Consider the following 22004-nt stretch of genomic DNA (forward strand, 5'->3'; position numbering starts at 1 on the left):
CCATACACTCTTTTCTCTACATGCACATGTGTATAAATGTGTATATTCAGTGGAGGCCTGTCTTATAACCCAGAGAAGACAGCTGCACTCATTCATATTCAGGCCCCCAGGCACTTTGAGGCTGCCTCACTGATTAGGGATCAGAGGAGGAGAGAGTGAAGTGATAGAGTGTGTGGGTGAAAGAGAGAGAGAGAGAGTTGAAGACAAAGCAGGAGAGAGAGGTCCTCTCCTGTTTAGTAAACACTTGTTTAATGACTTTAATCCCATTAAGCAGAGGGAGCAGCTTGACCCAGCACATAACATGCATTAATATGTAAGTATGTGCTTGTTATATATACTCTCTCCCTCACTCTCTCTCTCTTTCTCACTCTCACAAAAACACTTGCACTTTAGATTCATTTTGCAGGATTCTGGAAATGGGACTAATCTGTCCTTGTAAACATTTGATTAAGACCTTGTCATCAACACTGTGAGCTTGGAGAGCAGACTTGAAAATGACATGTAAATCAAATGAGCATTGTATAGTTTCTGGCCAACAATTATTGTTTTGACCCGGCTCCTCGTCTGACAAAAGAAACCTGCTCAATCTGTGGAATAGGAAATCAGCTTTTCAAGTGCTCTTGTGTTTGAAGAGTGAAGGGCAAGGCAGGGCATGATTGCTGCACTCTGCAGACACAACCAGACACAGGGGGATTTCATGCAAACAGCCAGAGCAGTGAAGCCACTTCACCCAATGTTTACCATCTTGAGCAGTATCGACTGGAAACGTAGTCTCTTTTGTAATTAAAACAACCTGCTGACCCATTAATAAACCATGAATAGGCATGGCCTCGCCTCAACCCCATGCAGGAAACTGCAGAAGCTGCTTTACATGTGGCTCATATTTTTTAAATGAAGGCAAAGATGATTTTATTCCAATAACGATGCCCAAATCCACATGCTGCAGTCAAATTCCTCTATGCCATTTAATCACTTTCCAATTGGAGAATGTTTACGGCAAATCCACTCCTTAACAGGCAGTGGTAGCTCAGTCTGTGGGGACTGGGCTGAGAAAGGGAGGGTTCCTAGTTCAAGCGCCAGTGCTGACACAATATGGGAGGTGTTCTGGTAGTAGGGAAAGGTTCCAGAACACTTTCAGAGAACTGCCAAGGTGCCCGTGAGCAAGGTACCGAACCCACAAATGCTCCATCCAGGACCCTTATGTGTAGCCTCCCTTTGACCCTGAAAGGGGAAAAGCAGTTAAGAAGAATATGACTATTTATACAACCACAGGCAGACACAGAGGCGTCAATATAATGACATTATCTTTAACACACACTGTAATGGAGCAGTGAATTACTGTGAGTAGAGACTTTTTAATCTGTAAAGGGACAGTTGATTCAAAAACCAAAGAAATGCCTTTATTATATATTCACTGTTTCAAGAGAGAAGTGGGTGAAGTTTATGAGCCAGGGAAATACAACACAAAGCTAGGGAAATACAACACAGACAGTTAAATCCTGCAATCAGCTAAAGTTAATAATGGCTGCTTCGTCAGCTCCCATAATGCTACTGTGGTGCTGTCAAAAAAATTTTTACACATTATATCCATGATGGTGCTTGAGCAAAAAAACAAATACGTGTTTTTACACACATTTTAAACGCCTAGAGTGCATCTAAGTGCAGCCAGCAACATCATTTTTTCCCCAATAGAGAATTGATTGACATATCACGTAGCCAATCGTGTCTCAACTTCGTGTTCGCGTTTAACCAATCAAAGAAGAGAACGAAAGGGGGTGTTCCTACTGCAAACTGCACGTTGAGAAACAACGTCATCTGCTTCATACATTTAGCTTTAGCCAAAAGTAGCTAGTTATACAAATCATTCATAATATTGAACGGAGCGATATTTCTTTAAATATCTTTGTCACGACAGCTCGTGTAGTTTGTATATGTTTTCCGGTTGTTGGTTTTATAATGACAATCATGTACATAAAAGCCTTATTCCGATGCAGAGACATGCTGAAAGGAGAACTAATGGTGTAAAAAGCTGTTAGCCTTATTAAAGCTAGCTGACGAACAGGGGCCGAAAAACCAAAGTGGCTAACCTCGATGACCGATCAGCGCATCACAACAAGGCGGAGTACTGAGCTGAAGCACACGGCTACAAGTTTCCCTCTTCGTATTAAGTGAGTTACTCTGGTTTATCGACGTTTCTGGCAATGTTACCTCGGGATAATCAACACTTTGACAACTTCGCTGTCTATTAGAGCTCCAGTGCCAGTGGTTGTATTAGAAGTTTGGGGACATTAAGGTCAGTAGCTAATAGAATATAACGGCAAAAAATTAAAATTGAGCCTTGTTGTGACAGTGAAGCTGTGCGTTATTATGTTGGCCCGCTAATGAACTCTGATGGGTTTGAATAATTAAAATGGGTTTGAATAATTAAAATGACGTAATGTTTGTTGTTTTATCCTGCAAAAGTGTAGTAGTTTCATGGCTAACATAAATGGCAAAGTAGCACTTATTATTCACTTTATAAAATAATGCTACCTTTTAGCATGGACCGACTGAAATAGACACTTGGCACTTCATTTTAGAAAAAAATGTTCGGTTTTTCCACAATTTCTATCGTCGCAACCTGAAAGTTGACCGTTTTTGCAGGACTTTTAATGTTCTGACCCAGCCGCTAAAATCTGCCCAAAGAACCCAATGAGCACAACGATATAACATCTTTCCCCATCTCTAAGTGAGTAAAATAATGCCCATTTAAACCACTGGTTCTGATCCGTCAGCCATGAAGGCATCACTCATGCATTTTCTGATGTTGGGGGAGCCTTGGAGAGACGAGGCCTTAATGTCTCTTATCTGCAATATATGGAGGGAAAGATAATTGCTGCATCCCATCAATCTATAAAGCGCCTGGAAACCATTTTGATTGTAAAAGACGCTATATAAATAAAGATTGATTGATTGATAAATACACACACACATATATGTATGTATACATATATATGCACACACATATGTTTGTGTGTGTGTGTAGGCAGGGTCATATATAGGCAGAAGTAATACAAGGTTATATAACATAGTGGATTACTTTATGATCAAAGCCCCTTGGATAATCATTTTGGACCTTTGGACCATCAAAGTTCAAAGTCACTCCAGAATCTGCCACCTCATAGAACATCATCTGTTCCTTGGCCCATTGTCAACCTTTCCTGAAAATTAAGATTAAAATCTGTTCATAATTTTGCTAGTTTGCTAACAAACAAATGCCAGCTGTCACATTATCTCCAATAATGGAGGTAATAATGAACCAACATTGCCACTAAATATTGACATATGCCAGGCTGCAAGAAATTATAATTATGTATAATTCTGAAAATGAATAGAATACTGAATATTTAGTTGTCAAATTAAAGAGTTCAGTTGGTGATTTTTAAGTCACTGTTAATGATGTGGTTATAAAGTAGACTAGTCATGTTTGCATGCTTTTCCCTAATGATCTAACATTTTATTGCCAAGTTTTACCAATGAACTAATTGGTTTATTATCTGGCTGCTACTTTAATGGGCTTGTCCACCTGACTTGTTCATCACCAATGATGTGTTTTCGTTGGCACCTTGATGGAAACCTGCTCTCATCACAATAATTTTGCCTGACTTGTCCCGTCTAAGTATATTTTCACCTTTCAGTTGATTCTATTAACACACAATCATGCACTTTAAACTGGTTTCCTGAGTGTAACTTAATATTTTTAAGTGCTAGTTGGAAGAGAGGGATAAAAGGAACAGAAAGTCAGTTATTATCAGAAACAGTGTTGACAATTATGTTTATATAAATGTGTTTTGTGGGATCTAACTTTGCTGGTCAATATTTTTATCATAGTTTATGTCAGCTATTATTTTTGACAGCCATTGCATATAACATAAATTGGCGTTTACCGTCCACTTCCTGTTGTTGTCACATTGACTCCATTCTTATTGACCACTGACGATGGACAGCGGCTGTCTGTCCACCTGTCTGTCAAAGAGCATTTATTCCAGGAAATCGACTACTTCTTATGCAAATTGATGAGTTATCAAAAAGAAGAGTAATCCCCTGTGTGACTGTTCTGTATCTCAAAATAACACATATAAAACAACTGATTCTTGTTTAGTATCACTTTTTAAAAAAAAATGTTGGTTCCTTTAACAGCGATTGCACAATATCGCTGCAGCAACAGGAGACATTTTGTTTTTACTGTGGTGGATGAGATGATCTCACATCATAAGTACCGTAATTTCTGGACTACAGAGCGCACCTGATTAAAAGCCGCATAATCTAATTTTAGAAAGAAAATCAATTTTGTACTTATACAAGCCGCACCGGATTTTAAGCCGCAGGTCCCACGTAGTAATATGAAAAATTAGATCGAAAACATTCAGTACCGGTATATGTTTTTATTACCGTAAGAGACGAGTCACTGACGAGTGACAAACAGACAGGTAAGAAACAACAGCCACTCTTTTCACTAGTATGTTTATACAGAGACCTTAAATCCAATTTTCATCATGTCAGTATTTTTTAACTTTTATTTTAATCCGCTTAGCAACATAAATATATTCTACTGGTAAATGCTTTTTTTTAAATAACGGTGTCTGTAATGCAGCTACCTCGAAATATGCGTTTGTATCAGCTACACACAAATTACATTGTTTATGCTTTTTTACTCAAACAATGAACAATCTAAAACTCCCGATGGCCCACCTCTAAAATCTTCTATTTTCATCGCGGTGGCGATTGCTTTTGCCTTCCGTCTGATTTGTACAGCGGAAACACCGCGGCCGCCTGCTCTCTGTGTGTTCACCCAGTCTTCCAGAACGTTTTCAAGCTCGGGCCACCTGCAATGTTTACGTCTAAAAGCATTTGTCGTCTTTTTGCTTTGGATCAGTTCTTCAGGCGGCCGTCTCCACCTTCTCGCTATTGATTACCGTAATGCCAAGATTACGTGCGCCAGCTCGATTTCCTTCTTCAACCACCAGAGTGATCACTATTAACTTAAAAGCCGCATCATATGCTTTTCTTCTAGTATTTTCCATGTTGATGAGGGTTAGTAAAAATGAATGATTCACAATAGTTGTGATAGTGCGCCACGAAAAAACCCCATAAATAAGCCGCACTGTAGAATAAGCCGCAGTGTTTAAAGTGTAGGAAAAAAATAACGGCTTATAGTCCGGAAATTACGGTAGCTGCTGAAACTTCTCTACTCTCTACTCTGTGAAGGTTTTGTAGCTCAACATTAAGAGCTAACTCACAAATGTATTTCAGCCTTGTCACTGATGCTTGTTACAGCATTACGTCATGTTCTCTACCCTGCCTGTCACCACACAAGAGCTGGGGGGAGACTGTTGTAGTGGTAGTTCAGTCTGGGTTTGACAGGCTAATCTGACCCTGGTTGGATCCCATCAGCAACTGATTGTTGAATGGAGTTAGCCTGTAAAGCCTTTCACTGCCTGTTTGAAATGAAATAACTGTGTGTGGGGGGGGTCCGTTAGCCGGATTTGTTTCTATGTGCCCCTGCAAGGCAAAGCCCTCACTATCATGGAATTTTCCTTTAACCTTGGAAAAAGAGAATCAAACCAAAATCAGAAAATCAAAGAAGCTTTGACGTTTGATGTGTCGCAGATGAAAGGGCTTTGATTCAAACTATCATACTATATTACAGCTGTTACTAGTTTTACAGCTGCCCTCTTATTCGTTGGTATTGAGTAACCTTAACTGCAGTCGGCAGCTATAGAAAGGCAGAAAATTCAACAAAGTAAGATCTTGAAAACAAAACACACTTGAGTGTGTGTGCCTGTGCACAATATGCAGTGTGTGCAGCATCGTAGGGTTTCATGTTCATTTTCATGTTCATCAAACTACACTAATTCAGTTTTGGGGACATATTCATTGTTTGGACAAGAAAAATGTCCTAGTCTTCCTTTGCTGTTATACTTTGGACAAGCTCATCTGTGCGTCCTCAAGGGACGGGAACGTTGCGCCACTTTTGAAGTGAAATGTATTGATAGTTCTAGTCATGTGTTTATCTGAGGCTGTTTAATGTGATATTCAGTAAGAAATCTGCTACGTTCTCATATTACATAACCAAGTAACACCAACTGGAGTTTTTCCTCAGGGTGAGGCCTGATGCAACTCTTCATTTAGCTAATGCAGGTCCAGTTAATACCATCCTCAACTGCACTTCTTGTGATGACTACTCTGGATTAATTTCTTCAGCACCAAGAACCAAGTTTATTTCTCTTGGGAATACTTGTTTCTGACATTTGGTGTTCATTGTTTTGCTGACCCTGAATGAACTCTCCTGCAGTGGTTCATCTGTGTTTTTCCTGTCTCAGACAGGTAACACTTGGGTCTCTTCAAGCAGAGCCATGGGTGCATTTCTGGATAAGCCCAAGACGGAGAAGCACAACTGTTGCGGGGAGGGCAAAGGCCTGAGCTACGGACTGAGCTCCATGCAGGGTTGGCGAGTGGACATGGAGGACGCTCACACAGCTGTGTTGGGACTTTCTGCTCCCGGTATGAGCGACTGGTCTTTTTTTGCTGTGTACGATGGTCATGCCGGCTCTCGAGTAGCCAACTATTGCTCTAAGCATCTTCTGGATCATATAATCAATGCAAGCTTTGGAGCTGGAGGTTCACAAAGCTCCCACAGTGGCCCCAAGGCTCCAGACGGCTCAGTCATTGACCCTTCATCAGGTTCTCCGACAGTGGAGGCAGTGAAAGCTGGGATCAGGGCGGGCTTCCTGAGAATCGACGAGCACATGCGCAGCTTTTCTGAACTTCGCAACGGCATGGACCGCAGCGGCTCGACGGCGGTTGGAGTCATCATTTCGCCGAAGCATTTCATCTTCTTTAACTGCGGTGACTCTCGAGCCGTTTTGTACCGCAATTCACATGTCTGTTTCTCCACACTTGACCACAAACCATGCAACCCACGCGAAAGAGAGCGGATTCAAAATGCGGGCGGCACAGTGATGATCCAAAGGGTTAACGGATCACTGGCTGTATCGAGGGCCTTGGGGGACTATCATTACAAGTGTGTGGACGGGAAGGGCCCCACAGAGCAACTGGTTAGCCCCGAACCAGCAGTATGTGAGATGACGCGTGCCCCAGAACAGGACCAATTTCTGATACTGGCGTGCGATGGCATCTGGGATGTCATGTCCAACGAGGAACTGTGTGATTTTGTAAAATCGAGACTTGAAGTGTCAGATGATCTGGAGAGAGTCTGCAATGAAGTGGTGGACACCTGCCTGCACAAGGTGTGTCTTATGTTCTTTCTTCAGCAGAATTTAGATGATTTATGCAGAATAATATACCCAATAGCTGAAGTGCTATATAAAAGAAAATGCTGCTTTTTTTTTTAACTTGCTACATATGAATTTATTGTATCTGCTGCTGTTTTGTTGTTGTTTTTTAAATCCTGTCTTCTTGCATCACAGGGGAGTCGGGATAACATGAGTATTGTTTTAGTGTGTTTGCCTGGCGCTCCCAAAGTGTCAGAGGAAGCTGTGAGAAAAGACGCTGAGCTCAACAATTATCTGGAGTCTCGAGTGGAAGGTGAGAATGCATGAAAGTAAACTGACTGTTTTCATACTGTTCAAGGTTCTGTAGCACAATTCCAGGGAAGTTTCTTTGAAATGACTCCTGATGACTGCTGGGCAGGTTCTGTTCGACTGAATCATTACACACACGTTCTCTGATTGATCCCGACGTTTCAAAGATAGTGACAACCGGCGACATAGGAATGACACCACCACAACGTCCTTTTCCGCATCCCTTTTCTGAAGTCCCTGTTCTCTCTTCTCCTTCTCTTATTTGAATGGGTTCCCCATCCATCTGGCTATTGGTTACTTCTCCATTTGGTACACATGCATTTGCTCTAGTTACCGTCTGTTCCTGGAAGATGGAAAGAAAATAGGACAAGGGAAAGAATGAACTGGCTGGCCATTGAGCTGGTGTCATACAACTCTGCTCTCTCTCCCCCTCTCGCTCCATATTTGTCTCATTTTCCATTCTACTTTCCTTTTCTTGTCTTACCTTTCCTCAGGTCTTCCTGGACTTTGGAGGCTTTATGAACAGACTTGTCTAACAATGTCTGCTGTTGTTTTAGAGATGCTGTGTCATGCTGAGGAGGTGGGGTTTCCAGACATGGTAACAGTGATGAGAAGCTTGTCCACTGACAGTGGAATGCCCACCCTGCCACCAGGAGGAGGTCTGGCCAGCAAGTATGTAACCTCTAAAGAGTTCTTACTTTCTAACAACATTGTATGTTATTCCACAGTTTAATAAAGTTATATGTCCAGTTATGTTACATGACTCAAAATCGGCTCCTTGAGGGGATTTTTATGCATGACCATTCAATGCAGAATCAGAATGAAAACACTGTGTTCTTCCTGTCATTAATGTCTAACAGGACACTTTTTTGTCCTCTCTCTCAGACGCAGTGTTATAGAGGCCATTTACAACCGTTTGAATCTGTACAGGGAGGAAGACGGGGTGAGTGTCGCTGTATGTTGACTTGCTTTGACCTTGGGTTAATACCTTGTCTACTCAGATCTTTAGGTAAAATCTTAAGCGCAATCAGACTTTTTTTTCCCTTAAAATGTCAGAGTTTGAACCAGACCTTTGCCAGGTGTGCATGTTGTAAACATTTGCTCATTATCTGCTGCAGTATGTGTGTTTGCTTTAGAGCAGGCATTAAAATACTGGTTTTGTTCAACTGAATACAGGTGGATATTTCTGTTCTGCAGACTGTCGGTTGCAGTCTGGGTTCACTTTGAAGACTTGTATTTTATTTTCCCGTCACTGTGGTTTCTCTTTCTTTTTCTACTTCTACCTGTTCCTTTTCTTGTCCAACTTTTGGATCACAGTCGGCCGTTGTGTCACGCCTACTGGCCTGATTAAGACACCACCCACACTTCCTCAGTCTGGAAGTAAAAAAGTCATGGTAGTTTCTCTTAAAGGAATAAACAGATTTTAGCGCCCCAAACTTCACCAACACACATTGACTCATAAGAGATGTGTTGATTTCTCTAACTGTGTGTTCACCTCTGATTAATGCAGCCCTCCTGTTTCATTTGGTAAGTGATGATGTGCTGTGTGTTACTGTTAAACCCTCTCCTTTTCTTCCAACCACCCCCACACACACATGCGCGCGCTCACGTATTCCCGAAGGCATGTAAGTGGCGTCCTGCTACGTATGTCCTGTTCCTCCCCCTGTTGTTCCATCAGTCTCCTTGTTCTGATGTGTCTGTTCCTGTCCACCCCTCTGTTAAAACACACACACGCATGCACTGTTCTTACACGCATGCATCGCAGTTTCAGCAAGTCTTTCCTCGTCTGCACGCGAGGCGCCCGCCTCTGTTACTTTGTCACTTCCTGCCATGGGACCGAGGGATTGATGGGGGGCTGCTGCAGAATGGACCTGTGTGCTCAGGTTTAATGTACACTGACTAACTTCAAATTTGTAGCTGCTTTCCAGCTTTATTGTTTCCTATTTATCAGAGGAAATCGTGGCCTTGAAGTCCAAACACAAATCTACAATCACCATCATTCTAAGGAGTGCTTCTTGTTTGCTAATGCTGTGCTCTTGTTTTCTCCCGTCTCTTGCTCTGTTTTTCCTCCCCCAAATGTTCCTTGTCCCTTTTTTCTTCCCCCCTCTCATTACTCTGCAGAGTGGAGATGTACCGGAGTACCACTGGTAGCCATCTAGCACAAAGGCAGGACCACCTCTCTGCACAAAGACATCCATAGTCACCTCCTTCCCCCTTATTGGGAAATAAGTTGAAGCAAAATCCATGGAGTTTACAAATGGACATTAAACCCCTGTGTGGAAGAAAAAATGTTGCCTTTTTATTGTGAAGAGGAACAAGCGAAACTAATAATAATATTGACTGTTTGGAAGGACCGCTACACACCTGGTGTTCATCAGAGGGCAACCAGCTGTTTGTGCCCATCATTAATTCCTCAGAACTGAGGAATCACTCGTGGACACGATCCTGCAAGTTTTTTTTCTTGCTCCTGGTAGACTGCTGGCACTACACTACCACTGTCTCAGAGCATTCCTCACTGTCCTGGAGCCCAGCAGATAAATACCTAAAGATGAGGAGACATTCTCTTCAAGAGTTTTAATGCAGCTACTCTACACTGGTGTGGCTGGTACTGGTTGGTGTGGCTGGTACTGGTTGGTGTGGCTGGTACTGGATGGTGTGGCTGGTACTGGTTGGTGTGGCTGGTACTGGATGGTGTGGCTGGCTGCAGACAGGAGCTTACCTTTACTGGGGATTAAATATCAGACTGCAAGTATTCCCTCCCCGTCTCTCATAACAGTGCAGTAGCTTCTGCTTTTATAGCTTTTTCCCTACGCTTTTGATTCAGTATGTTTTGTCAGAAGTGATTTGTTTATATTGGTGGCCATTTCCAGAATAATAAGCTTTTCATCCCGTTGTTGTCAAAGGTAAAAATAAGTTATGTGTTAGATACAAATGATATATATTCACATTCTGTTGATTTGGTATGTCAGTTCCTCTTTGTCCTCTTTGTCCTTCCTGCCCTTTTTGCAAACACAAACCTGGTTTTTCTGAGAGCCGTCTTCTCTCCAGGACTCTGAGGTCATCCATGCAGTTTAAAAAAGCCCCTTTTGATTGGGGCACAACAATATTAATGTAGCATGCACAGCACATTCTGGGCTGACTTTGTGGTCAGTTTATTCGCTAAAGACAATAGATCCAAATCTGTTGACATGTTTCCATAGTGGCCTCATCTTTACCATCAGCCTGTTATCTTTGCCACCAAAGTACAAGAAGAATTTAATTTTGAATTTTTAAACTCTTCATTAACATATTCCACATTTATCATCTAGCATATTTTTTGATACTGCCTATTTTGGGTTGTAACACTGTAAAAAGTGCAACTTTTTGCCCCGTCGGGTAATAGCAGAGGTGATTCTGGTTCATGGTGCCATCTGACCCAGCATGTTTGTGCATTTGCCAGCGGTTGAATTTTCCAGGGTGTGGGGGGGTCGGGGTGTTGGTTAATAAAAGCTGTAACATTTTAAACATGTACATTCCTTTCAGGATTTTGCTCTTTGGGGCCTTGGGAATTTAAATATGAAAACATACTTTTCATTGCATTTGCTGAACTGTTCATGTTTCTGAAGTGTTTCACAGTGTTTCACAAGACAAGGGTTTAATAAAAAGGTGTTTATTTTTCTGAATGTATTATTTTTCCTTTACAGTTTTCACTGTATGGACGGAATTTAAACAGCAACCTATTCTCATGAGGCCCCATAAGAACAAGCTCTCTTTGCGTTTTAGTTTTGTCTTCTTTGTGCCTCTGCAGGAAATGTGTTTTCTTTCTTCTTGAAGCATTTCAACTTTTGATGCTGCCATTTATTCTAAATGTAACCAGGTGAGACACAAACTGAACAAAGACAACTGTCCTGTCCTCCCGAGGACAGAGAATTTGTCCAAGCCTTCTGTAATTTGTGGTCAGTGTTAACAGATGTATGCTGTGACTAATATAGACTGACCCAAGTCCTACAGTTAAATTATTCCCTGCTTTTGAAAATGTCGTATTTTGAAGACAGTAGTAGGAAACTGGTGTGCACGTCCTGATCTTTGAATAAATCCAGAAAAGGTTTAACACCCTGAATGCTCACATTCCTTCGTCCTGTATTTCACTATGCTGTTGTGATATTGCGGAACAGTCAGTGAAAATGTCAATAAAACATGCACTTCAGTTCAAATGGCTTCAGCATTTATTGCCCTACTGGCAAATTCAAATCCATTCATCACATTCAAATTCTTTTTTTTCTTTTTTTAAAAAAACATTAACTACATAAAACTAACTACATAACACTTGCGTATATTTTTATACATCCTTTAAAAAATTAACTGATGTACAAGTTAAATCCCTGTGTAAGTCAGTGAGTTAACGCAGTTACAAGTTGGTATTACAATAAAAAAATCAATTCAATTTTAAACTTTCATTTGAATAAAAAGAATTTTACAAATCATTTGTCACCTGATAATTTTGGGGATATTTCCACTAACATTAAACCACTCCAAATCCCATTAAACGCTCAAATTTACCACATTCCACAGGTGACTCCGTGCGTGCGTGCGTGCATGCGCGCGCGGGGGGGGGGGGGGGGGGGGGTTGTACTCTGACCCAGGCGACCATAATTTAAGCGAGTCTGCAGGAGAGCTGTCTTCAGAGTAGTTGGAACGCTGTTATGGAGCTGGTTAGGTACCACACGAACCCGGGCTTTGAGGATGTGGAAGTCGGTGAGACCACGGCCGAACTGAACACCGTCCCGGAGGAAAAGGGCTGCTCGGCTGCGGGGACGCGGGACGTGGACGCGTCTGAAGAGTACACCCAGATTAAACCATACCCCGGGATGCCCAAGGAGGTGCTGCTGCTGTACTCGTCCCAGGCCCGGTACCGGGTGCCCCGTGAGATCATCTTCTGGCTGACGGTGGCCTGCACCGCGGCGCTGGTGGGCCTCACGGCCACCGTGATCGCGCTGTCCCCCCGGTGCCTGAGCTGGTGGCAGACCTCCCCGATGTACCAGCTCTATCCCCGCTCCTTTAAAGACTCCGACGGCGACGGGATCGGAGACCTTAAAGGTGACGTTCACACGGATATTTGCAGCTATTCTGCTCTCGACTGACATTCAATCCCTCAATTTATTCTAATGCAAACCGCACAAAGGTAAATGATGGAAAACTTACATGTGTCATAAGCTGTTTGTAACTGTTTAATGAGTCATTTATTAACGGTGAAGAAGCATCATCAGCATTCCCGACATTTGCCCCTGAAACACTTTTTTTTCTTCCTAACAGCAGGTTTAACAGGCAGAATATTAAAGAGGACACTGTCATATTTGACAGTAGGACAAAAAATCCCTTTTTTCACACATCCACATGTAATTTACCTGGCATCTACTACAGTCAGGGCACTTTTCCCACCCATGTGTCCACAAAAACCTGTTAGACTATTATTGCTATTACTATTATTTTATCCACAGGGTCTATGAGGGCACTTGATCTGACTTGTTTTAGAAATTGCTGCAAGTCTGCATCTATTTTCACATGCCTGTCCCATGAGTAAGCATGTATCCTTTTATTGCTATGGAATCAATAAGCAACTTGAAGAATGTGCATGTCAGCATACCCACTCACTCATGCGCACTCATCTTTATCACTGCTGTTCAATATAAGCACACCGCTGAAGCCATATAAACAAAACAGTAAAAATCAAATCTGTATTTTAAACTCCACTAATATAGCTGTGCTGTGGAAATAGTTTAGTTTTCACTGATTCTTTGCATTGGAATAGTTCCTCCTTTTCTCCAAATGTCAATGTCACGAATCAAAGAGACTCATTTGATAACGGCTTGTTGGTGGTTCATCTCAAATGCATCAGTCTTTCTCCCCACAGAGAAAAGTTGCCTTATAAAGATTCCCAAATGTTGTTTTCATGGTTTGGCAGGAATCCTCCAGAAGCTGGATCACTTCCAGTACCTGAATATTAAGTCAGTGTGGATCGGTCCCCTGTATCGCTCCCCTATGAAGGACTTTGGCTACGACGTGGAGGACTTCCGGAGCATCAGCCCAGAGTTTGGAACCATGCAAGACTTTGAAGAGCTCCTGGCTGAGATGCACAACAGAGGTAGGGGCCTTCTGGAGCTTATCAGGCTGATCTGATCACAGGAGTTGCTACAGGATTCCTCTATTTCTGCTTCCACCAGGTTTGAATCTGATCATGGATTTCATTCCCAATCACACCAGTGACCGCCATCCCTGGTTCATCCTGAGCCGGACCAGAGACCCTCAATATGAAGATTACTACATCTGGGCCGACTGCAACCAAACTGCACCGAGGCCAAACAACTGGGTCAGCGCTTCAGCCCGGTTTTGGCCATTGTGTGGATACTAGCAGTAATGCTGCTGAATAAAGACAGTCTAATCAGATCAGACCCCCACCTTTCCCCTTCAGGTCAGCGTGTTTGGGAACACGTCATGGACGTACGATGAAGTCCGAGGACAATGCTACCTGCACCAGTTCTTCAAGGAGGAGCCAGATTTGAATCTGAGGAACCCGAGGGTCCGCAAAGAGATGATCGTAAGTGGTCCTCTGCATGCTTTCACTGCTGCGGCCGCTTTCCTGTGTTGTGATGATTGGTCATACTGTTGCTTTTTTGAAGGATATTATTCGTTTCTGGCTGGAGAAAGGGGTGGATGGCTTCCGGATCGGTTCTGCGAAGTATGCACTGGAAGCTTCACACCTGAGGGATGAACCACAGGTGGACCCAAATAAACCAGCAGTGAGTTTTACATCATTTATTTGTTCCATTGATGGACACCATAATTCTGAGGCCCTTGAACTTAAACCGGTCAAATGGCAACTGCATGGTTCCCTTTAGTCATTTATATCCGAGTTCCTGAATTCTGACCCCAGTAAGCGTTATCCTGAAACTCTGCTTTATTGCTTTTTGTTTGTCCTAGGACTATTTCAACATTAAGTCCAGTTTACAGTCTGCCATAAACACAGAGTAAAAAAATCCTGCAATATAATTTAGTTAATTATGTATCCTTAAACACCAGAGTCCAGTTTTTATAGATGAAACACAAACAGTGAGTGAAAACTGACTGTAATCCATCTGCATTTATATCTTATTGGTGTCGGCTGGTCAAGAGTGAAAAAACCAGCAAAACTGTTCTTTGAGAATCCGCGACATGGAGTTAAGCTCACTGAGAAAGAGATTTGGTTCCTTCTCACAGACTGGATTAGCAAAAAAGAGGCATATTTTAGTGGATTAACAAATCTGGGATTTACCTGATGTGCAACAGTTGCACAGAAGTGAGTGTGGCTCCATTTGAACCTCTGACTGCTAAAGCTTCTCTCAACATTCCACCCAAGCCGAATGACTTCCTGTTGTGCCGTTGCAGTAGGAAGGTTGCAGGCTGTCCGTCCATCCGTCCGCCTCAATTTTCCCCTCTATTACACTTGCAAGGTGCCATCATTTGGAGGTGCACATAAATTGTCTCGTCTGTGTTTAAGAATTCTCCGTTAGGTATCAGAATTCTTCGCTCAGCTTGAGTTCTAATTCGTTAAACCCTGAAGTCTATCCCGCGGTCTTTTCCCTCCTCTCTCCCAGGATCTGCTTATTTATTCTTGTACCTACTTGAGACTAGATCCGGTCCTTTGGCCTGAGACAGGAAAAAAAGTCCCAGTCGCCAGAGGAAATTGCTGCTGACCTCTGTTAATCCACAACAGTGTTGCTCTCCGTTCCTAAAGCTTTTCTACAGTAGTTTTCATGTTCAATTCACTGCAGGAGTCTGTAACATCAGACGAGGACCTCCATCGTGACTACACCACCAGCCAGCTGGGTTTGCATGACCTGCTGAGAGAGTGGAGGGCTGAAATGGATGCCTACAGCCACGAGCCCGGTAGATACAGGTACCGAATCAATAAAAGGATAAAAACGCTGCTGCACACTTTTTTACTGCCAGTGCTTTTTATGCAGCTATTTGTAACATATGGTGATAATGACAAATTTCAATAAATATAAAGGGTGCTTTTTATTATTTGATACAAATTTCTGTTGTAGCCTGAATTTTCAAAGCCATGATATGTCTAGCTGAGGATCCAAGTACATAATAAACAACTTGTGGCTTCACTCCAGGTTGATGGTGACAGAGTCGTATGATTACCATGAGGTGGAAAAGACCATGATGTACTACAGCACGCCACTTGCTAAAGAAAGCGACCTCCCTTTTAACTTTTACTTGCTGGACCTGCCACAAAACAACAGTGGCTTATGGGTTAAACAACTGGTTGACCTTTGGATGGCCAACATGCCCAGAGGACAATGGGCCAACTGGGTGGTAAGTGTGCACTGTCACATTCCAAATTTTGCTCACAGTTGTTTTTTATCTTCCCTTCCAATTCATCATGCTCACTTCTAAACCATCTGTCTCATTCCTCTTATCCACTCTGATTAGGTTGGGAACCACGACAAGCCTCGAATTGCCTCCACTGCAGGTCAGACCTATGTTGCTCTTATCAATATGCTGCTGCTGACCCTCCCGGGCACACCCAACACCTACTACGGCGAGGAGCTCGGCATGGAGAATATAAACATCACCGGAAGTCAAGATCCAGCTGGCAAATACAACATGGTAAAAACATGAGTGTGGAATGTCTGCTCTAAAGATTCTGGGTTTTTCCTATAATTGCTGTCCATCGAGTGCAGAGGGCCAGTCGGGACCCTCAAAGGTCTCCCATGCAGTGGAGTGATGACATCAATGCTGGATTCAACAATAAAACCAATGTCACCTGGTTACCGCTGCACCCCGACTACAGCCATGTCAACGTTGAGGTACAGCGGAACAATGCTAACATCTAAACAATAACCTCGTCAACCACCCAAATCCTTGTTTCTCTTTCTCCTGTAGGTCCAGAAGACAGACGAAGGTTCTGTTCTGGCTCAGTACCGTTTCCTCAGCATTCTGCGCCAGTCAGAACTCCCCCTTTACCGCGGTTGGTTCTGTTACATCTATGCCGATGCTGATGTCTTCGCTTACCTCAGGGAGCTGGATGGGCTTGACCAGGCCTTTCTGATCGTGCTCAACTTTGGTACCAAATCTAAAATGACAGATCTCTCCGCTGTTCCCGAGTTACCGCAGCAGTTGAGGGTGCGGATGAGCACGAATCGAGCCAACGATGGCAAGCTCTTGCAAAAGTCTCATATCCAGACAGAAGCTGGAGAGGGTTTGGTGATTGAGTACTCCAGCCACACTCGCTTTAATCCCAACCACCTGGATGAATGCTTCATATCGGAGAAGGCCTGCTATCTGAAGGTGCTGGGCCTACTGTATACATGCTGAGAACATCGCTACTCATTAAATATTACAGCAGTCAGCAAATATTGAGGGCGGTTGTATGTATGTAGTTGATTCCAAATAATAAAAAAAAGATTGTTCCACATGTCTGTTTGTTGTATTGGTACGTTAGGCCTCACAGTTCTGCTATCTCTTTCTCCTGCGTGGAGGCTGAGGGGGGTCCAGGCGCAGCTCCGTATATAAAAACGCTAACTTGAGGGCTTCCTGTGAGGTGAGACAAAAACAGTAGACATATATTTCATCGTGCACTTATCAACAGAGGACTCACAACCAATAGAAACAACCTCTTATTAAGGAGGATGCTTTAGTTTAAAGGTGAAAGTGAGTACATATTGATTAATGTGTCAGTAGATTAGCCTCTGAAATGATAATTTGGGGTGACAATTGCTTTTTGGGAAACAATGTAACTCTACCTCCTCCAGCATCATCTGAAAGTCTTCAGGCCCCAGGTGGTTTGCTCCACACTGAATATTAAGCACTACGCTTGATGCTGGCTCATGTTCTAAAAGAAAATAACAACACGTAGGGGTCAGAGCAGATATGGAATGTTTAGACCTCATGGAATTCCCCCCCCCCACACACACACACTTACCCCTCTCCCCAATCCACACCCCCATTTACCCCTCTCCCCGATACCCCCCCCCCCCCCCCCCCCCCCCTTCCCCAAGTTCTTCACATCCTGCTCATCTTCCTTCCTCTGTTGTACAGGCTGTTACACAAGTACGGTCGTGACCTTGACAGCTCCCAGTCTGTGGTGTCTAATCTCTTGCTCCGATACACTATCTCTGACCATGCTAATGGACCTGCCTGCAGATGTCTACGCCATCAGCACTTTATCAAAGGCTCTAGAGAACAGACAGGGTCCGATTAGGGAGACATATATACACACATCCTGGTGTATGCGCGTAGGAACAACTGAAAGAGAGGGAGATAATGTGTGTATTTGAAATGACGATTGGTGGGTGTGCCAGAGTGAGAGGGGTGTAAAAACGAACCGCCAATGTGGGGAGGGCAGATTAAAAGTGAGAGGGAGGCAGAGCCAGTCTGAGGGGAAACGAGAGCAATTAGCTGACATATACACACTCTTATTCTATACCAGAAGGTGACCTTTGCTGTACTTTGGCTGCGAACTTCAGATTCTGTTCGCAGTTTCCCCAAGCTGCAGATACACATTGACACCACTGTTGGGATCTCACCCTTCTCAACTTTGGAATTCTCCAGTGAAAACCAAAACTAAACACACGAGGAACAGGGGGAGATGCATGCTGCAACACAAAACACGACTACATCCACCTACCGCATATACATATACCGTACATACACATGTCCGTGTAATATCAAATGAGCATTTACCTGATTTTGACTTTGTGGTAGAGTATGCATTGATTGCACTCTTTAAAGTCTGACTGTATCTGAGAACACCTGCCAGAGGAATTCTGGAATCATCCCTGTAGGCTGTCAGCAGAATGGATGGGTAGGGCTGAGAGATTCATATATAAAAACATGAATAACACATCTATGGAATGCATAGCAGTTATAGTATGCTTTCAGAGTCTGTCAGAAACATTCAGAATTGTCATCCTTCTCACCTGAGGAGTGATGTTGTAAAGGGGGCAGTAGGAAGAGATGGAAAGTTTATGTTGAGGGTTTCCTACTGGGTCCCCCCACTCCTCTCTGTCCTCTAAAGTGAGCGGTAGGCTTGGATCTGTCATGATTCCCAACACATCCAGAAAAGGAGCCTGTACACAGAGGCCAGAGAGGTCTTTGGGTGTGCATGCGCTCAACTGTTGTCAGGTATTAGGAAAATATACCCTGGAAAATGCAACTGAAGACTGAAAGATCCAATAATTTTTCAGGCTACCTGCAGTGTGACAGCCCGCATCATGTGCGGGTGCGTGTTGCATAACGCTGCCACTGGAACAGCCCCTGCACTGAAAGCCATAAGTGCAGTGAGCGATGGGGAGGAGATGCCTATTGAGAAAAGATGACGGAGACATTCACGGAGGTCGTCCAAACCCTTTTTCTTCCCTTCCACTTGTGCTTGCCTTTGCCAAGAAAGACCCCGTTCTCCTCCACCCCTGGGAAGTAAACACAAATCTCTACACGTCTTTTCTTACTCCAAAAAGTCAACTTGACGTGAAACTCTACCTGATGTGGCAGTACGCCAGAGTCCAGCCCTGCTCCAGCAGCAGCCTCATCTCTGGCCGGAACTCCATGTTGAGATCTTGGCCATAAGCACCATAAACATGGACGAGCAGTGGCACCTCTCTCAAATCTCCCACAGGTAGAGTGTGAAACAGTGTTATTGGCACAGAGGTACCATCCTAGAAAGACAACTTCTACTTTACTAGCATGTTAGTTTTATTAAAGTGAATCCATAACTTTCTATGAACAATAATTGTACATGGTTGTTGTATAACCAGTGTTCTCACCTTGCTACGGGCCTCCAGGCGTGTAGTGATAATATTGTCTTGGCTTTCTGGGGACAATTCACCTTCTGTGTCTGTTGCTAATAGCCCAACCTCAGGGTACAGACAGCAGGACACCGGCGAGTGTACTGGAGAAGAAATCAAGAACTCAAACACATGTTCTTGTTGTGCCATGTCGGGCCTCTTGGGTTTGATGGAGCAGGCCCAAGAGGGAAGCTAAAGAAATGTCCGCAGATATGATGTTAATAACAAGCTTTTATCAGTAACAGGTGAGGAAGTAAGTAAACAAATGCTTCTGTTAAGCTGACCTGGACAGTGTGAACTTCCTTGGGACTGGCCAAGGGGAAGACAGTCAAGATGAATTCATCAGCTGGTGTTTTTGCAACCAAGACACAGTGGTTTCCAACTATGTCCATGTCTTTGATGATTGTACCAGGTTCTGGAGTAAACAAGGGAATCCATGAGTCCATGGATGGCTTGGAGAGAGGAGCCTGCACCACCTGGTGAGCACACAAATATACAGTCGCTCTGTTATACCAAGCATGCATCCCCCTTCTTTATTCCCTTCTTTTAATGTTTTTTCTTGTTATCTTCTCAAAGACCTTTACAAATACACAGTGTAAAATTTACAGTCTGGACCGAACTAAACACTTATCCCGCTTGTACGTAATCTGGTAAGTGGGTGTTGCCATTACCTGGTACTCCTGTCCTGGTCCAGTGCTAGCCAGAATAATCAGCCTCCCTCTCCAGTGCTCCACGTGGTACAGGAGGTCCAGCTGGCGTGGCTGAACCAGGAAAGGTTCGAAAGGAGATGTTGTTAAATTAACTAGCAACACCTCTGAAGTGGTTCTGCTGGTACAGTTAATGCTTAGCATCCGCTGGTCTCTGGAGAGGGCCACCTCAACAAACACTCTGGAGAGGTGACAGAGTTTACATTAAAGGTTATTTGGGAGCAGATACAACTCAAGCACCACATTAGTTCTGCTTACTCTGGGCGTGTTTCTTCATGGACGGAGGTTATCTCGGTTTCTGCGCTGGTCAAGCTCAGACGGAAGACTCTGCTGCAGCGCAGAGCCTCCAGAGTTGTGTAGAACAGGACATCATCTGTGGCCCATTCTTCACCCATGTGCACACAGGCAACACTCATTTAGGACATTATTGATGTTCAGTTTTCAAATGACTTAAAACATACCAAAGCTGAAGACTTTATCCAAAGACAATATGATGTTGGGATCTTCCAGGGCAGAAGAATTTGCTTTTCCAAGCTTCACAATCACACACCTGTGTTGTTATGGGGCATTTATCCTGTTAATAATTCAGTAATTTTCCAATTTTAAATATCATAAAGAAGCTAAATGATGTTTGTTCTACTTTCACCTTAGCTCCTCTCTGTAATCACTCTTCACTGTAGCAGCGAGATGCTTTTCCTTTGGGGACAGACGTATTCTCTGCACAGTCCACTGATGTATTTTTTTCTCTTTGTCAATATCAAGCCCGTTATTTAGTTGAGAGACATGTCCAAGATTTAGCACCTGCTCTGGCATCATGTCACCTACAAATAGTGGGATCACAGCGGTTATAAATAATAAGACTATTACATCCTCCAGGCCTGCCTGAAGTCATAGATTTGATGATAGAGAGTTGGAAGTTCCATTTCTATAACCAATGGGCTGGTTTTAAAATTTCAACATCAACACCATTGACAGCTGTTAATATTTGTACTTCTTACTTTGTCTCCTATCCATTCTGTAGATGCCATCACTTTCAATGAAGTACACATGGTCATGTCCACATATCTGTTTCAAGCATTTGACAGTTCAGCAAGACAAGCATCAATGATTTCACAAGGCTTTTTGATTTGAATGTCTTATACAGCAGCCCAAATTGCGATGTTATTACAGAAAACACTCCTTACCACTGAGAAATCAGGTATGTTGGAGAACCTCTTGTATGATGCTTTTAGTCTCCTGCTGAAATATTTCGCCAGGTCCCTGTATTTCTCCAGGTTATTGGTGAAACTATCAACTGATGAGTGAGAGTCCTACAAAAAGTTGAGGTTGCCGAGTGAATTAACGAACACAACATTTACGCAGTTACAATCAGCCAACTTGATGTGACATTGATAACCTAATGATCTTACCGACGCACGATAACGTTGGATGTAGACCCACGAATTTCGTTTGTGATCGGCAGAAAGAATTAGGCGTAATGAGGCGCGGAAACGAGAGAATTTGGGCAAAAAACATGGACGAAAAACCATTGCGATTATTTATCGTCTACATTTAATGAGAAAAATCACACAGATGCTGTCACAGAGAGGGTTCTAACCTAAGGGTTTTCTGATCTAACCAGCTGGGCAACTGCCATTGCGTCTCTAAATGCTAACAATAGGAAGTTAGTTTGAAATTAGGACAAAAGATTGGTGATTTAAAGAGTTTAAAGCCAAAATTCTCGCGTTTTCTTACTTCTGCGACGAGTCAAACCAATACACGTGCTTCGTTCCGTAAACACAGCCTACTGCTGATGACGTAATCGAAGCGCCAGACTAAACTAATCGTATTCTGATATGAGCTGCTGGATTCTCAGGACCTAACCACGCAGCAGTTTCGCTCGATTGTCTCGACTATCTATTGCT

At 43.2% G+C, this 22004-nt stretch overlaps 3 protein-coding genes across 9 annotated transcripts; 2 read left to right on the top strand and 1 right to left on the bottom strand.

Moving 5' to 3' along the window:
* The first annotated feature begins 1808 nt into the window (after positions 1 to 1808).
* On the top strand, positions 1809 to 11776 carry ppm1ba (protein phosphatase, Mg2+/Mn2+ dependent, 1Ba). Of its 7 annotated transcripts, XM_029835345.1 has the most exons (7): positions 1809 to 2168; positions 6363 to 7289; positions 7470 to 7587; positions 8141 to 8255; positions 8469 to 8526; positions 9094 to 9110; positions 9705 to 11776. In XM_029835345.1, coding segments are annotated over exons 2-7 (1203 nt in total). In that variant the 5' UTR covers positions 1809 to 2168; positions 6363 to 6395; the 3' UTR covers positions 9706 to 11776. The 7 variants fall into 7 exon arrangements, with proteins under 7 accessions (XP_029691205.1, XP_029691202.1, XP_011601433.2 ...); XM_029835342.1 differs by lacking the exon at positions 9094 to 9110 and having other exon boundaries at positions 8469 to 8538; XM_011603131.2 differs by lacking the exon at positions 9094 to 9110.
* Positions 11777 to 12189: 413 nt separating this feature from the next.
* On the top strand, positions 12190 to 16927 carry slc3a1 (solute carrier family 3 member 1). The gene is made up of 10 exons (XM_003963883.3): positions 12190 to 12659; positions 13525 to 13704; positions 13784 to 13929; positions 14032 to 14157; positions 14240 to 14359; positions 15371 to 15495; positions 15722 to 15923; positions 16041 to 16217; positions 16292 to 16417; positions 16494 to 16927. The coding sequence occupies exons 1-10, from the start codon at positions 12266 to 12268 to the stop codon at positions 16923 to 16925; spliced, it is 2028 nt and encodes a 675-aa protein (XP_003963932.3). The 5' UTR covers positions 12190 to 12265; the 3' UTR covers positions 16926 to 16927.
* prepl (prolyl endopeptidase like) lies at positions 12955 to 21885 on the bottom strand. The gene is made up of 16 exons (XM_011603152.2): positions 21510 to 21885; positions 21285 to 21410; positions 21099 to 21165; positions 20747 to 20921; positions 20562 to 20650; positions 20359 to 20485; positions 20065 to 20281; positions 19678 to 19869; positions 19373 to 19585; positions 19089 to 19264; positions 18802 to 19018; positions 18530 to 18679; positions 18294 to 18420; positions 17354 to 17442; positions 14872 to 17144; positions 12955 to 14320 (listed from the first exon to the last, which is right to left on the bottom strand). Exons 1-15 carry the CDS (start codon positions 21627 to 21629, stop codon positions 17067 to 17069), a joined length of 2163 nt encoding a protein of 720 aa, XP_011601454.2. The 5' UTR covers positions 21630 to 21885; the 3' UTR covers positions 12955 to 14320; positions 14872 to 17066.
* Between the last annotated feature and the right edge of the window lie 119 nt (positions 21886 to 22004).

This window comes from Takifugu rubripes, chromosome 4 (assembly GCF_901000725.2).
Source record: "Takifugu rubripes chromosome 4, fTakRub1.2, whole genome shotgun sequence".
Taxonomy (NCBI): Eukaryota; Metazoa; Chordata; class Actinopteri; order Tetraodontiformes; family Tetraodontidae; genus Takifugu; species Takifugu rubripes.